At 46.3% G+C, this 15271-nt stretch overlaps 3 protein-coding genes across 4 annotated transcripts in view; 1 reads left to right on the top strand and 2 right to left on the bottom strand.

Annotated features, from left to right (window-relative positions):
- ipo13a (importin 13a) overlaps positions 1-8338 on the top strand; it is a 10347-nt gene extending 2009 nt beyond the window's left edge. Inside the window, exons 2-21 of the mRNA XM_060873803.1 lie at positions 733-858; positions 1153-1763; positions 1859-1999; positions 2256-2397; positions 2535-2701; positions 2770-2896; positions 3027-3174; positions 3280-3461; positions 4455-4481; positions 4565-4699; positions 5064-5201; positions 5287-5367; positions 5463-5600; positions 5676-5772; positions 5869-5921; positions 6038-6104; positions 6238-6296; positions 6396-6485; positions 6623-6804; positions 7827-8338. Coding sequence (XP_060729786.1) covers positions 733-858; positions 1153-1763; positions 1859-1999; positions 2256-2397; positions 2535-2701; positions 2770-2896; positions 3027-3174; positions 3280-3461; positions 4455-4481; positions 4565-4699; positions 5064-5201; positions 5287-5367; positions 5463-5600; positions 5676-5772; positions 5869-5921; positions 6038-6104; positions 6238-6296; positions 6396-6485; positions 6623-6804; positions 7827-7923 — 2808 coding nt within the window. The 3' untranslated portion in view covers positions 7924-8338. The remainder of the gene's footprint in view (positions 1-732; positions 859-1152; positions 1764-1858; positions 2000-2255; positions 2398-2534; positions 2702-2769; positions 2897-3026; positions 3175-3279; positions 3462-4454; positions 4482-4564; positions 4700-5063; positions 5202-5286; positions 5368-5462; positions 5601-5675; positions 5773-5868; positions 5922-6037; positions 6105-6237; positions 6297-6395; positions 6486-6622; positions 6805-7826) is intronic.
- Positions 8315-13897, bottom strand: fzr1b (fizzy/cell division cycle 20 related 1b). Of its 2 annotated transcripts, none has more exons than XM_060873804.1 (15): positions 13718-13897; positions 12916-13044; positions 12701-12802; positions 12553-12616; positions 12230-12357; positions 12036-12118; positions 11812-11917; positions 10127-10204; positions 9965-10030; positions 9761-9863; positions 9490-9671; positions 9156-9389; positions 8950-9054; positions 8771-8863; positions 8315-8675 (listed from the first exon to the last, which is right to left on the bottom strand). In XM_060873804.1, exons 2-15 carry the CDS (start codon positions 12988-12990, stop codon positions 8634-8636), a joined length of 1461 nt encoding a protein of 486 aa, XP_060729787.1. In that variant the 5' UTR covers positions 12991-13044; positions 13718-13897; the 3' UTR covers positions 8315-8633. The 2 variants fall into 2 exon arrangements, with proteins under 2 accessions (XP_060729787.1, XP_060729788.1); XM_060873805.1 differs by lacking the exon at positions 13718-13897 and adding an exon at positions 13185-13673.
- LOC132848241 (repetin-like) lies at positions 10212-11805 on the bottom strand. Its single transcript, XM_060873806.1, has 2 exons — positions 10852-11805; positions 10212-10815 (listed from the first exon to the last, which is right to left on the bottom strand). Exons 1-2 carry the CDS (start codon positions 11714-11716, stop codon positions 10685-10687), a joined length of 996 nt encoding a protein of 331 aa, XP_060729789.1. The 5' UTR covers positions 11717-11805; the 3' UTR covers positions 10212-10684.
- Positions 13898-15271: the final 1374 nt, after the last annotated feature.

The raw sequence follows: 15271 nt of genomic DNA, 5'->3' as shown, positions 1-15271 counted from the left end.
ACAGAGAGAGATATTGTGTGAGAGAGAGAGAGAGTGACAGAGAGAGAGATAGAAAGACAGAGAGAGAGATTGTGTGACAGAGAGAGAGAGAGACAGAGAGAGATATTGTGTGACAGAGAGAGAGAGAGTGACAGAGAGAGAGATAGAAAGACAGAGAGAGAGAGAGAGAGATTGTGTGACAGAGAGAGAGGGAGACAGAGAGAGAGACAGATGGAGAGAGATAGAGAGAAAGATATAGAGAGAGACACAGAGTGAGAGAGAGAGAGACAGAAAGAGAGTGTGTGACAGAGAGAGAAAGAGAGAGAGAGAGACAGAGAGATATTGTGTGACAGAGAGAGTCAGACGGAGAGAGACAGAGAGAGAGAGACAGGGAGAGAGAAATAGAGAGAGAGACACAGACAGATAGAGAGACAGAGAGAGACAGAGACTCAAAAATAACTGTTTATAACAGATGTACATGTATGCAGTCTGATCTAGTGCATGATAATGAGCTGAGGTCAGTATATCAGACTGAGGGTGTAGAAAAGTAATCTGATATCTAAGGAAAGCTCTGTGATGCTAATAATAACCGGCAGCATGTGCTGTGTGGTGACTGTCGACCCTCTGCATAAAGAAACCTACATGGATTCTCAGTTCCGTCTTGTCACAAGGTGTTGATTGATTTGCTTCAGTCTCTCAGTAACGCCTGCATTATGGCGTACGTACTCACGACTCGCTCGGTTTCTCCTGCAGGCTCTTCAGCAGCTGTACTATGATCCGGACATGGTGCGGAAAGACGTGGCCCAGAAGTGGCTGGCGCAGGCTCAAGCGTCGCCGCAGGCGTGGCACTTCTGCTGGGCGCTGCTGAGCCCGGACAAGGTTGGTTACAAAAGTCACAGTGAGTTTGGATACAGTTCAATTTGGGTATACAATACATCTGAGCAGTCAAGGGGTGTGTCCGTCTTCACTAAAGTCACAGTCTCAATGAATCTATTCCGTCTCCAACAGGTTAGATGTCTGTATTTTTAGCTGATTGGTTGTTTATTTCATTCTGCTAAACATTTGTTAATTGTCTCTTGATCAAGGTAAGAGAAACCGCAACAGTCATAAAATATATTGTAGCTCCTGTATTTTACTTTCCACCACGAAGTCAAATGATTTTCACCTGAGCAGGTGCCCGAGATCCAGTTCTTTGGTGCCAGCACACTGCACGGCAAGATCTCCAGCCACTGGCATGACCTCAGTCCTGAGCTTCGTGAGTCTCTTCAATCTCAGCTAGTCTCCCACGTGTGCCACTTCGCCCTCGGGCCCAAGATGGTGCTGACTCGGCTCTGCGTGGCCCTGGCTTCTTTGATCCTTCGTACGCTCCTTGACTCCTGGCCCAGCGCTGTGCCTGATCTCCTCCAAGCGTTCCAGAGCGCAGATGGTACAGCCGAAGCAACCAGTCAGCGCCTGGCCCTGTTAGAGGTGCTCACTGTATTGCCTGAGGAACTCCTGAGCAGGAAGTTCACATCAGGGAACCGTGCCAGGCTTCAGACTGCCCTGGCGCAAGAGTGGACCTTGTTGTGCCCGTTGTTGAGGGAGCTGCTGAGGTGCGAAGGCTCGGCGTGTGGCGTGAAGGAGCGAGCGCTGCGCTGCCTGCCGTCGTGGCTCCCACTCGGCATTGATTTGGGACAGATCGAAGGAGTGGTGAAGGATAGTTTAGAGCTTCTTAAAGTGCCTGAGCTTTTTGACACGGCTGTGGAGAGTGTCGTCGGTGCTCTCTCGGTGACTGACTGGCAAAGGTAGAGGGCAAAGCCTTATGTTCTAGTAATATCAAGTAATAAAAGCACACAGGCTCTGACACAGGGGTTTTTTTTTTGTTTGTTTTTGTGTGCAGGTCTGCAGAAGGTCTGGTGAAGTTGTTGCCTTGTGTGCTGGAGCTCCAGGAGCAGCTGAAGAGGGCGGTGCAGGACAGAGACATGGAGACGTCTCACGGAATCTGTCGCGTTGTCGTCGCTCTCAGCGAAACTCACTGCAGGTTGCACTTAGACCTTGAAGAGCACGTAGATTCTTCCACAGCTTCTTTAGTTAATTGAAGCGCAGATAAGTGTCAGGGAAATTATCACTCTCTCTCGCTCTCTCTCTCTCTCTCTCTCTCACTCTGTCTCTCTCTCTTACTCTGTCTCTCTCTCTCTCTCTGTCTCTCTCTCTCTCTCTCTGTCTCTCTCTCTCTTTCTCTGTCTCTCTCTCTCTCTGTCTCTCTCTCTCTCTGGCTCTCTGTCTCTCTGTCTCAGAACGTTGCTGGAACAGATCGGACACTGGCAGGGTTTCCATGCGCTGGTCGGTATGATTCTGTCATGCACCGCGATTCCTGGTCACTACCCGGTGGATGAGACTTCCAGCTCACTGACCCTCACATTCTGGTACACGCTGCAGGTTAGATTTTAGACCACCTATAAAATCCATACGACTACTCAAGATCATTTAACAGAAGTCATTCTAGTTGTAGTCTGCGTACCGTATACGAATCTGTAGCAGTCTATAGACTCCGAGAGCTGCTTGTTTTCTTACAGGATGACATCATGTCACTGGATACGGAGAAGCAGACCTTTTATTTGCAGCTCTACAGACCCATTTACTTCCAGCTGGTCGACGTTCTGCTGCACAAGGCCCGCTTTCCCAACGAGCACGACTACGCCTCGTGGACTTCCGATGACAAGGAACAGTTCAGAACGTACAGGTGAGTACAGCGTTTGTTATCGGCGTTTAACGGCTCGTGTGATCTGAATATCGTTTACCACGTTGCAGAGTCGACATCTCGGACACTCTGATGTGTGTGTATGAGCTTTTGGGCCCCGAACTGTTGCGCAAACTGTACGACAAACTGGGAGTGTTGCTGACCGACCCGACACACATACACTCCTCTCTGTGGCAGGTCAGTATCTCATTTAGGGATATAGACTTTCTTCCAGTCTAAAATATACTTTATTAAATCTATGGATCACAGAAAATAAAAACAGTCCTTCGTTCTGTCGTCTTATGTCTCTGTCTCTCTCCGTATGGAGGATATAGAGGCTCTGCTGTTCGGTTTCCAGTCCATCGCTGACACGGTGGACGTCAGTTACTCAGACGTGATTCCCGGACTGATCGGTCTCATCCCGCTCATCTCATCGAACAACATCCAGCTGACAGAGACCGTCATGTTCACGCTAGGTACAGCAGAAACCAGGATAAGTAACAGATGCTGTCAGAAACGGAGCATCCAGGCATCAGAGCAGCACTCGTATATGTAATAAAGATCGTGTGTGTGTTTTTTAGGCTCGCTGGCCGAGTGGTTGGCCGATCACCCGGTCATGGTGCCCGCTGTCCTGCGCGTCGTCTTGCCCGCCCTGTCAGACGCTGAACTCTCGGTGCCCGCCGTCTCCACGCTGAAGAGGATCTGCCGCGAGTGCAGGCATCACCTTTACCCTCACGCCAACGACATCCTGGCATCCTCACAGGTACGCTACAGACTCGACATCCACTCCGAGCCACTAAAGAGTCATTTTTCTGTTTTTGAATGTAGTAAAGATTCGAATTAAGTGAAAGGAATCTCAATTGAGGGGGAACACGGTGGCTTAGTGGTTAGCACATTCGCCTCACACCTCCAGGGTCGGGGTCCTTGTGTGTGTGGAGTTTGCATGTTCTCCCCGTGCCTCGGGGGTTTCCTCCGGGTACTCTGGTTTCCTCCCCCGGTCCAAAGACATGCATGGTAGGTTGATTGGCATCTCTGGAAATTGTCCGTAGTGTGTGATTGTGTGAGTGAATGAGTGTGTGTGTGTGCCCTGCGATGGGTTGGCACTCCGTCTAGGGTGTATCCTGCCTTGATGCCCGATGACACCTGAGATAGGCACAGGCTCCCCGTGACCCGAGGTAGTTCGGATAAGCGGTAGTAAATGAGTGAGTGAGTGAGTGATATTTTGCCCTCTGTTAGGCGAAGGCATATCAAAAGTGTGAAATATTTACAAATATGTAGCTTTTTTTTTTTCTGGAGGCCTAATGAAATGCAATGCCCTATTTGTGTGTGTGGTGTGTGAGTGTGTGTTTTAGGTGCGTGTGTTAGTGGACATTTTATGCGTGCATTTTTGTGTCTGTATGTATGTTCATTGCGCTGAAAAGGGCAAAAGTGTGACCTATTGCCCCACTAAATGTGGCCGGGTCAAATTGGCCCTAGATGACTTGAGGAGTTTTATGAACACATCAGTTCAACGAAAATAGACAAAATTAATTTTACTTGCAAAGTTCATAATTTGGAACAATTTTGGAAAATTTCAGGCAAATATGTGGAAGGAAACCCAAGTTATGACACATTAAACTTTCCAGATGAGTCAAATAGACCCCAGGTCTATAAAGTCTATAAGGGTTAAAGGTCACCTTTAGGGTGCGGTATGAAAGCTTTTATTCTAAGATTATGGTTACGCACCGAACCTGTGTTTCTCTTTTCTGTTTTTCAGGACGCACTCGTTAAGAGGACCCACAAGGTCAGAATCCGTCTCCTCGACACGACATTCCTGGTGCGGTTTACGTCCGAATCGTTAACCCGAACACGTCTTTTCCCTTCCAGAGCCCTCAGAGCACGTGGCTGATGCAGGCTCTGGGATTTTTACTCTCCGCCATGCCGGATGAGGAGATTCAAGACAAATTGCTTTCCCTCCTCTCGCCTCATATCCAGGACCTGGAGCAACTGGCCAATCAGGCGGTACGAATCGATCCAGCACCTTCCTGCACTTGTGGCATTTCTAAACATATCCGAAAGAGTTCAAGATCCAGTCAATATTTTGTCTATAAAAACCGCCTGTGTTGAAATTTCTGCACGTTAGCTGTCCGATTCATTTCCGGTACAGTTGCCTAGCAACGGTGAACTCACGATATCGATCTCTTCATAGATCGCCTCCAGTTTATTAGACGTCTGTCGTCTGGACGCGCCGACTCACATCCCTTACAAATCGCACCCTTACAGTCACGTCACGTTATTTTGACGTCTTTCCCTTAACTCGAGTGACGTCAGTAGGATTAACTTTAACGCCAGTCGTGTTTTTCTGTCCTTTGCTTTAAATTCACAGCCCTCTCCTGCCACTAAACGCTCCGCACTTCAGGTTCTGGGTCTGATCTCCAGCCTCTTCTCCACTCTCGACACGAGCACGTACGCCGAAGGACCGGACAGGGTTAAAGGTCGTCGATTTGCTGCTCACAACAATCCGGTAAAGTTCAGGCCACGTCGACGACGATCTCGATGAGCACGTTATCGACACCTAGTTGTTTAAACGTGATTCGTCGTTGTTTCAGGTTGTAGTCGTGCTACGTCAAGTGTTTCCTCTCATCCAGACACTTCTGAGCAAGTGGCTGAAAGACACCGAGGTGGTGGAGGTACTGTAAGACGCGAAAAATATTCCGTCCGCCTTGGAAAACGTCCCCCGAAACAAAATTCTTACTTTGTCTTTACTTCTTTTTCTTCTTCGCAGGCCTCATGTGCGGTTTTCGAGAAAAGTCTGAAGACCCTCGGTGGTGATTTTGCTCCTCTTGTAGCTCAGCTTTGTGAGCTGATCAGTCAGCTGTACAGCACCTACCCACAAGCCTCTGCTTTGGATCTCATACAGCAGGTGTGTGTTTCCACAGCGACGGAGATCCTCCGCACGGCGTAACGCTAACCGTTCAGTGTCTTCACTCTTTTATAGCTGCTTCATGTGTTCGCCTGCGAGAAGGAACACGTCTCATCGGTCGCCGCGGTTCTGGAGCTCGTCACCAACGTAACCATGTCGGTTTTTCAGCACGGTAAGGGATCGTGCTCACGCGCCGACGTTAAGAAAAGTGACTCAGAACTCAAAGGCAACGTAGACCAAGAGTGTGTGTGTGTGTGTGATGTTGCAGGTGCTAGAGACCATCCTGATGTAGTCGAGTCCTTCATGAAGCTTCATGCGCAGGTCGAAATGTTTTACTCTTTACTCTATGAACTCTATGACGGACGAAAGTTTTCTGTTCTGAAAATAGAGCGGCGTTTGATTAAAGCTCCTTTTAAAACGTTTCCCCGTTTTTGCAGGTTCTGAAAAGGAAGCCGGACCTGTACGGCTCCGAGGGTCTGGACGTCAGAGTGGTCTTCTACTGTGGTGAGAGCCCATGTAGTGCATATCAGATAAAGAAAGAAAGGAAAAAAAAAAAAAAAAAGTAAACCCTGCACACAGCGTCACGGTGTGTTTTTCTCTTTTTTTTTTTTTTTTTTTTTTTTTTTTTTTAACGCAGGGATTTTAGCTTTGAAATTTCCCGAGGCTCCCACTCTCAAGTCCACATGTGCGCTGTTCGTAAGTCTCTCTACTTTTCCTCAAAATCCGTGAGGTGAAAATCGTCACGAGCGCTAGACATTCGTGTCCCCTCATTCTCCTGTTCGCTGTGCTGCTCAGACAGAGCTGATGTCTCGCTGCGAGGACGTCCCCGCTGTCCGAGACGTGCTGCAGGAGGACGGCCTGCTGCTTCTTCAGACCCTACTGGAGGTCAGAGCTTTATTCCTGTTATACCGCTGCAAATTACTTACGGACAGTCGTTTTCTAACCAGCTTCTCTTTGTATTCATAGATTTATGAGGGGCTGACACTGGAACTCTGTGTGTGTGTGTGTGTATGTGTGTGTAGGCTATCTGTATCCAGGCTCCCCTGGGCTTGCTGGAGCACCTGGCTGAGGTTCTGTTCTCCATCAGTCTCCACTGTCCCAGCTTGCTCGTGACTCGGTTAAGAGACGTCCTGCAGTCTGACGCCTTCCCCTGCGCCTTAATCACTCCGGAGCACAAGGATCACTTCTGCCAGCAGATCCTCAGGTGTTGCTCTGAGATTTTTTTGAACTAACAACCTAACGATTCTTTAGCGATTCATCATCGTTTCTAATATCGACTCACGACACGGGGTCAGCGATAGCGGACGGAAACCTTTGAGTTCACACCTCATAGAGCCTTAGAGGAAGTTTCACAGAGGTAAATTAGTTTGACGGGCTAATGAGCAGAAGGTCGTAGCTGCCACCGACGAGCCCTAATGCCCCTTTTCCACCAAAAAGAACCGGGTGCTGGTTCAGAACTAGCACTGGTGCTGGTTCAAAGTTGGTTCCACTGGAGAACCTTCTAAGAACCGGTTTGTCTTTCCATCGGTTAGAGAGCATCACAGAGCCGAGTCTGACGTCACTGTATACGTGTCACGTTACACAGCAACGTTAGTGCAGCAACACAAACACAAACACAACAACAACGGCGGATGTTGTTTTACTGTTAATGCTCATGGCTTTGTGAACCTACATTAACACCCAAACGCGGCGAATCCAACGTGTACGTGCAGCTCCATGTAATCTGTATAAACGGAGGTTGTAATGGAGAAAGTACATAACATTATTTTATCATTAACACAGAAAACAGTTAGCCTTAGCATGTAGCTACCTACTATCATGTGTGCTGATAATGTATCATATCGCGGTAAAGTAAAAGTGTATTAAACATTAGTATACTTAAGGTACATTAACAAATGCGCTAACAGTAGCCCCGCCCACAGCCCCACCCACAGCCCCTGACACAAGCGGTTCTTAAGTCTAGATCAGCAACGTTTTGGTGCTACTTAAGAACCACTTTTCCTGGTTCAGAGCCGGTGCTTTGGCTGTCGAAAAAGAAAGAACTGGTTCTAAATTAGGCTCCGAACAAGCACTCAAACTGCCTCGGTGGAAAAGGGGCATTAGTGTGAGAAAAGAACCTCAGAAAGAGTCACTTTAGATCAACAGGTGGATGACAAACTTAAAACCAAAGTCTCAGAGGCAGGATCTTGTATCGAAGCTCACAGCTCTGTTTTTCCTCCTCCTCAGGGAACAAGCGAGTAAGTGGAAGATGAGGGAAATTGCGAAGGAGTTTTGCCTGTTGTGTCGGGGTCTACAGGGAGCAGAGGAAACCACGGAGTACTGAACAGCCGTCGCTTTCCGAACACCCGTCTGAACATTTTAGACACTTGTGGGATCAAACATGAAAAGACAAAATGTCTGGGCGGAGAATCCCATTTTTACAGACTTCCATTGTCATGAGGTCATGGTTTTCTGTCTAATTTTATTATTCTACTGTGTAGTTTGTTTGTTTTTTTCGAACGTGTGTTTAAGCATCATCATCATCACGCCTTCACAGGTCATGGGCATCGTCCCAGGTTTGGTGTGTTTCAGTCTGCACAGAACTTCAGACAAGACAGTATTAACGCTAGCATTAAAAGGTTTTACGTTTGTAATAAACGTACGATCGTGTTAAGATACGTGTTAAGGTCGTAATTCGTCACAACACCAAAATAAGAAAAAAAAGAACCAACAAGTTTCCATAAACTACTAACAGAGAACCTGCAGCAGTGTGTTTATTTCCGTACGGCGATCCGCCGGATGACGAGATCCCGTCTGCAAAATAGCGAAAATATCATAACGGACCGATCGCCGTTCCGACAGGACGTATAGATAAACCGTTTCTCTCTACTTACAATACACCACATCTTTCTGGATTTTCACGTAATACAGTAATAAGAAAGTCGGTGCGCTAACATAAACAGACTGTGGGATTTCTGACAGACGCAGGGAGGAGCGCGGAGACGAGGAAGAGGCGTCGGGTTCTCTCGCAAGTCCCTCCTCTTGCCTCGGACACTACCGTATCCTGGTGAACAGGTTCAACACTGACTTGGATTCCTGAAACAGCAGTACAAGAACATTTGAGTGTTACCCATAATGCACCACGACGTGAGAAACCTACAGCTGGTTATGTACTAAAATACGTGTCTAACCTTGGTGCAGCGTGTTTTGCTGAAGACGTTCCAGAACCTGAGCGTCTCATCTCCTGCTCCTGTCACTATAGCTTCTCCGTCTGGAGACACAGCCTGGTGAAGACAGTTTAAAAATCACACGTGATTAAACAGATCCGTCGGCGCGCTCGGGGTTTAATGTAGGTGAAGCTCCTGTTTACCAAGTAAAGCACACGGTACGAATGTCCGGTCAGCTTGGCCACCTGCGTGAGGGAAGGATATTTCCACACCAGGATCTGGTTTTGTGAGTAGCCGTGTGTGCTGACCTGCAAGACGTCAGTAAGGTGTGTAAGGTGTTCAGTATGTTCTAAATGACACCATGTTGTCTAACAGAACTTTGCGTGTGTGTGTGTGTGAGTTTTCTTACCAGCTCGTTGGCATGTTTGGACCAGGCCAAGTTGCAGACCTGTGAGCCGGTGTCTGTGCTCTGCAGCGCCTGTCCTGTGAGTGTGTTCCAGAAGCGCAGGCAGCGGTCAGCCGTACCTCCTCCGGACGCCAAGAGGCCGTGCTGATGGGGCGACCAGGCGATGGCCTTCACCGCCGCTAAGTGCTCGCTGTATTGCTGCACGGGCACCAGGCTCGAGCTGTTCCACACCAGCAGCTACACAAGGCACCAGAGCATTCTGTTATACCAGGTACTTATTATGTTATTCAGTACGACTGTACTGTCCTTATCAGCCACGCTCACACTGCATCCTCACCTTGTTGTCGTTGCCTCCGGAGGCGAGATGCTGGTGGTCAGGAGACCACTTAAGGCCACAGACTTCCTGCCTGTGTCCCTGTAACCTCCTCTCAGCAGCAGGCGGCGCTCGGACGTCCCTCTGCAGGATCACCCTGTCCCTGCTGCCCGAGGAAAGCTGCTCGCCGTTCCACGCCAAAGCTCCTGACAAAACAACACGGCAAACCACGTTACTGATCAATTTCCACACGCAACCATAACTCGTAAGATCAAAGGAAAGCGTCGGTACGAACCGACTCGAGCCGAGTGACCTTCCAGGCTGGTTAGCTTCCTCCCTCCGGCTGCGTCCCATATCTGCACAAAACCTTTGTGGGTTCCGACAGCGACCAAGCTTCCCTAAAGAACACAAAACAGAGTGATGTGATATACAATATACAGTAAGTAGCAATGTTCGTTAAGTACAATACAGATACATCGTATCACAAGTGAGAGCTCACCCTCTCATTCCAGCAGACTGAAGTCACAGAGTCTCCATCCACTGACAAATCACACAACCTCGTCACCTGTGAACAAAAATTACACACAACGATCACTGACTGATAAATCTGCAGACCAAAAATCATCTACTACATTGTTGTTGTTGTTGTTTTTTTACACACCTGACTGGTACAGGCACTCCACAGATACACACAAGCACCGAGACCAACACTGAGCAGGTTCCCGGCTGACCAGTCTACCTGTTAACGACACACGGCGCTTCAAATGTTAATCCTTTTATGCAGCGGAATCGGATCTAATCTGAACATCCTACGTCCTAAAACACGACTCTGAGCCAGAAGGTGCATCGGTTACGTGCAGAAATGTTGTCGTAGCTTATTTGGTATTGAAGATGTTAAGTAACATGGCTGCACCGGTTCAGAAGAGCGAGCATCAAGCAGCAGGTTGGTGTCGTGAACAATCACCCCAGATTGCAAGAAGCTTCATTTCAGCACCAAGGACAGCAACAACAACAACCTAAACAACTGGAAATGCCTCTTCTAATATACATTAAATACATTTTCTCCTGATTATAGCCATGATTCCCAACTGAGTATGACAATTATAGCAGACTTAAATATAAACTTAGGATATATCCTGTTAGTATACACGTATAAATCATTTAAAACTGAATGGAGCCCAGTCAAGTAAAAGAAGCATGGCTCTTATGTTTGTCTACCTCAGTGAAGTGTGGCTTCTAAACCTGTCAGTCTCAGCGAAGGAGGTGTGGCTTCTAAACCTGTCAGTCTCAGCGAAGGAGGCGTGGCTTCTAAACCTGTCAGTCTCAGCGAAGGAGGCGTGGCTTCTAAATCTGTCAGTCTCAGCGAAGGAGATGTGGCTTCTAAACCTGTCAGTCTCAGCGAAGGAGGTGTGGCTTCTAAACCTGTCAGTCTCAGCGAAGGAGGCGTGGCTTCTAAATCTGTCCATCTCAGTGAAGGAGGCGTGGCTTCTAAACCTGTCCATCTCAGTGAAGGAGGCGTGGCTTCTAAACCTGTCCATCTCAGTGAAGGAGGCGTGGCTTCTAAACCTGTCCGTCTCAGTGAAGGAGGCGTGGCTTCTAAACCTGTCAGTCTAGATTTATAAATGAATAAATAATTTATATTGAAATAAATTATAAATAAATAAATGATAAATATATAGGCGAAGGAGGTGTGGCTTCTAAACCTGTCAGTCTCAGCGAAGGAGGCGTGGCTTCTAAACCTGTCTGTCTCAGCGAAGGAGGCGTGGCTTCTAAACCTGTCAGTCTCAGCGAAGGAGGCGTGGCTTCTAAACCTGTCAGTCTCAGCGAAGGCGGCGTGGCTTCTAAACCTGTCAGTCTCAGCGAAGGCGGCGTGGCTTCTAAACCTGTCAGTCTCAGCGAAGGAGGCGTGGCTTCTAAATCTGTCTGTCTCAGCGAAGGAGGCGTGGCTTCTAAATCTGTCAGTCTCAGTGAAGGAGGCGTGGCTTCTAAACCTGTCCATCTCAGTGAAGGAGGCGTAGCTTCTAAACCTGTCCATCTCAGTGAAGGAGGCCTGGCATCTAAACCTGTCCGTCTCAGTGAAGGAGGCGTGTCTTCTAAACCTGTCCATCTCAGTGAAGGAGGCGTGGCTTCTAAACCTGTCCGTCTCAGTGAAGGAGGCGTGGCTTCTAAACCTGTCCGTCTCAGTGAAGGAGGCGTGTCTTCTAAACCTGCCAGTCTGAGTAAAGGAGGCATGGCTTCTAAACCTGTCCATCTCAGTGAAGGAGGCGTGGCCTCTTACTTAAAATAGAAATTTTTAAGAGCAAATATTTGGTACATTATTAAACAGTCGAAAATACAAGCATGTACCAGATTGAGATAGAAGTCATCCTGCAGCTCCGGGGCATCCAGAACTTTGAAGGGAATTTTGGAGATCTTTCGTGCCGGCTTTCGCGGTGACCGCAACAGCTTGTGGCTTGAGGGAGAGAGAAAAAAAAACACACACACACACACATGAAATACTGAGACACACATGGACATGTGATGAAGAAGCAGTGTGTGTGAGAGGAAATGATAAACATGCCTCTGACTACCTTTTGTTGCTGAGAGGAGAGAGGGAATATGGAGAGATTTCATTGCCGCTGTCAAAAGGCACTCTCTTTGTGTGAATCGTGTACTAGAAGAGACACAAAAACAAAGGAAATCAAGATACTTTTGAATACAAGTTGGCCAGATTGATAAGCAAACACACAAACAAACTCACACATGCTCTGTGGAAGGAACTCACCCTGAACAGGCTGTGTATGTCCTGTGAGAGGATGGCATGCCGTCGGTCGTCTGTGTGAGGGTCGGGTACGGTCTCGATGCCCGCACCCAGAAGCTCGTTCCGCAGCAGAGCAGCATAGGCCACCGTGTCTGCACGGATATACGGATTAGTGACCTCCATACGATGAAAATAAATTACCGAGTCTGTATTAACTGATCCAAATGTATCGTATAAAACCTGAGCTTTCTATAGTCATCTTAACAAATGCATAAGTGTATCATAACTGTTATGATATTGCAAGCACAGATAAGATGTGATGAAGAACCCCAAAACATGAACTTTACCCTTTCCACTGTCAGTACTGGCGTCTTTTGAGCGCTGATTCTGGTTAGGTGACCAGCAGTTTTCCTGCAAAGTCAATAAATCAGTAGGTGAGGTGACACACCGAGGGAAAAACAATAGCTCGATGTTTAAATAACGAACGTGACATACGTTGGCATAATGGAAGTTGATGCTCCAGTTGCTTCCTGCACGAGTAGGTATGAACCTGTCGCCCGACTTAACACTGACTGGACTGCATGAGGCAAAGCCAGACTGCGCAGGGGGGAAAAAATAACACACACGCATGAAACACGGATCTCTTCCGAGACGCATCATCTTCGCATAGTATAAAAATGACTCATGATCATCTGTAAAAACTCCTCAACCTTGGACACGTGACCGTTGGGCAGGTTCTGGTGGTTGATCTGCCTGAGGAGTCGTCTCTCATAGTCCTGGTCCATTTCCGCTGTCTTTGCCTCAGTCTGCGCTCGCGGGTCCGCCCACCTCTTCCATCCCTGGACGGACAGAAAAAAAAGAAAAGAAAAGAAAAAGAAAAAAAAAAGTTAAATCCTTAAAGATTCTAAAGTGCTCAGTGGTTCTAAATGTGTTTGTCATCCAGTGCAGCTACAATGTTCTTCAACATGTTCATCTTAACCTGCGGGTGTTCATCTGGCTCTCAGCGTGTTTGTTTCTCCAACAAGGCAGATCTTCCTTCTTTCTAAAGGTGTTCATCTGAATCTCTCTTGTGTCTCTTCACCTTTCTCAGCAGCAGTCTATTTGTCTCCAGTGATGTCCATCCATCCATCCATCCATCCATCCATCCCTAGAAGCTGCCTCACTCACCTCTAAAAGGTCTTCACACTGTGAACTCTCTGAACTGCATGTTTACACTGCAGGTGTTTATCCGACACTAACACAGTTACAGTTTACACAGTTGCCATGGAAGCTACCTGACACATCACTACCACGACTAGCATTAGCATTAGCATTAGCCCCAAACCTGAGAGAGAAAAAAAACACCTTGACTTTTGCAGTCTAGCTCTCCATAACACTTCAGACTACCTGTTTAATCAGTGCTGGCTGTGAAATAAAAGCTGACATGATGCTTAGGTGAAGCCAGATACTAAGCTAGAGGATCCAACATCAGCTACCTTCCTGCTCCAGCTAGCTAGGTGTAGATAAACTTACCTGTTTAGCTGCACACTTCAGTATCCGACCTCTCAGTTAGCATGTTTTTTTTTTTTTTAAGATGCAATGTACTGTCAGAAGCTCAGGAAACAACCCTTTTATTGAGCTGTGGACAGATTCCCAGCAGACCGAATGTGAGACTGAATGTTTACGTTTCTGTCAAGATGGCGGAGCAATCAGCTGCGACGCTTTATTTTTTAACACGCCTCTATTCCGAAAGACACGCCTCCTGCCGCCGGGTCAAGCGGTGGTGTGATCCGATTGCGGGTGGGGAAACAAACGGAGCGCTTGCCAAGCAAATTTAACAAAGGTACCTGAAGGGGGCGCTCTAATACTAAATATTATTGTTTTGGTCTTTAATTTTGAAATATCTATATATAAAATAAATAAAAAAAGAAAGTAAAATTATATGTGATATTTAATTCATTTTGAAAATAAAAATTGAAATATATATTATGTTATATATTATAATATATATTATATGTTATATAAAAAGATATATATATATATATATGTTATATATAATAACATATATATATAATTGAAGAAATTATATACTGTATATATTATATGTTATATAAAAAGATATATATATATATATATTTATAATAACAGGGGGGCACGGTGGCTTAGTGGTTAGCATGTTCGCCTCACACCTCCAGGGTCGGGGTTCGATTCCCGCCTCCACCTTGTGTGTGTAGAGTTTGCATGTTCTCCCCGTGCCTCGGGGGTTTCCTCCGGGTTTCCTCGGGGGTTTCCTCCGGGTACTCCGGTTTCCTCCCCCGGTCCAAAGACATGCATGGTAGGTTGATTGGCATCTCTGGAAAATTGTCCCTAGTGTGTGATTGCGTGAGTGAATGAGAGTGTGTGTGTGCCCTGCGATGGGTTGGCACTCCGTCCAGGGTGTATCCTGCCTTGATGCCCAATGATGCCTGAGATAGGCACCTGAGGTAGTTTAGAGACGAGGCCTTTGTGGTGTTTTACACGATTTCAAAAGCTTCTGTTTGTGTGGTTGTTTCGAGTGAAAACTACCTGAGGTAGTTCGGATAAGCGGTAGAAGATGAATGGATGAATATATATATATATATATATATATATATATATATATATATATATATATATATATATATATACATATACGTATATATATATATATATATATAATTGAAGAAATTATATACTGTATATATATATATGTATATTATGTTATATAAAAAGATATTATATATATATATAACATATATATAATTGAAAAAATTTATATACTGTATATATATTATGTTATAATATATATATTTTCAATTCAATTTATATATATATATTGAATTTAAATATATATATATATATATATATATATATGAAGGGGAAGGGCTGAAGGGGAGATCTGATCTCCCCTTCAGCCACAGCTCGCAACCTTGGGGTAACCATGGACAATCAACTGTCCTTTTCCTCTCATGTTGCTAATGTGACTCGCTCATGTCGGTTTCTTCTCTACAACATTAGAAGGATTCGACCATTTCTGTCCACACAGGCTGCTCAGGTACTTGTTCAGTC

Source organism: Tachysurus vachellii, chromosome 7, assembly GCF_030014155.1.
Source record: "Tachysurus vachellii isolate PV-2020 chromosome 7, HZAU_Pvac_v1, whole genome shotgun sequence".
NCBI classification, from domain to species: domain Eukaryota; kingdom Metazoa; phylum Chordata; class Actinopteri; order Siluriformes; family Bagridae; genus Tachysurus; species Tachysurus vachellii.
This window is presented reverse-complemented; position numbering and strand designations above follow the sequence as displayed.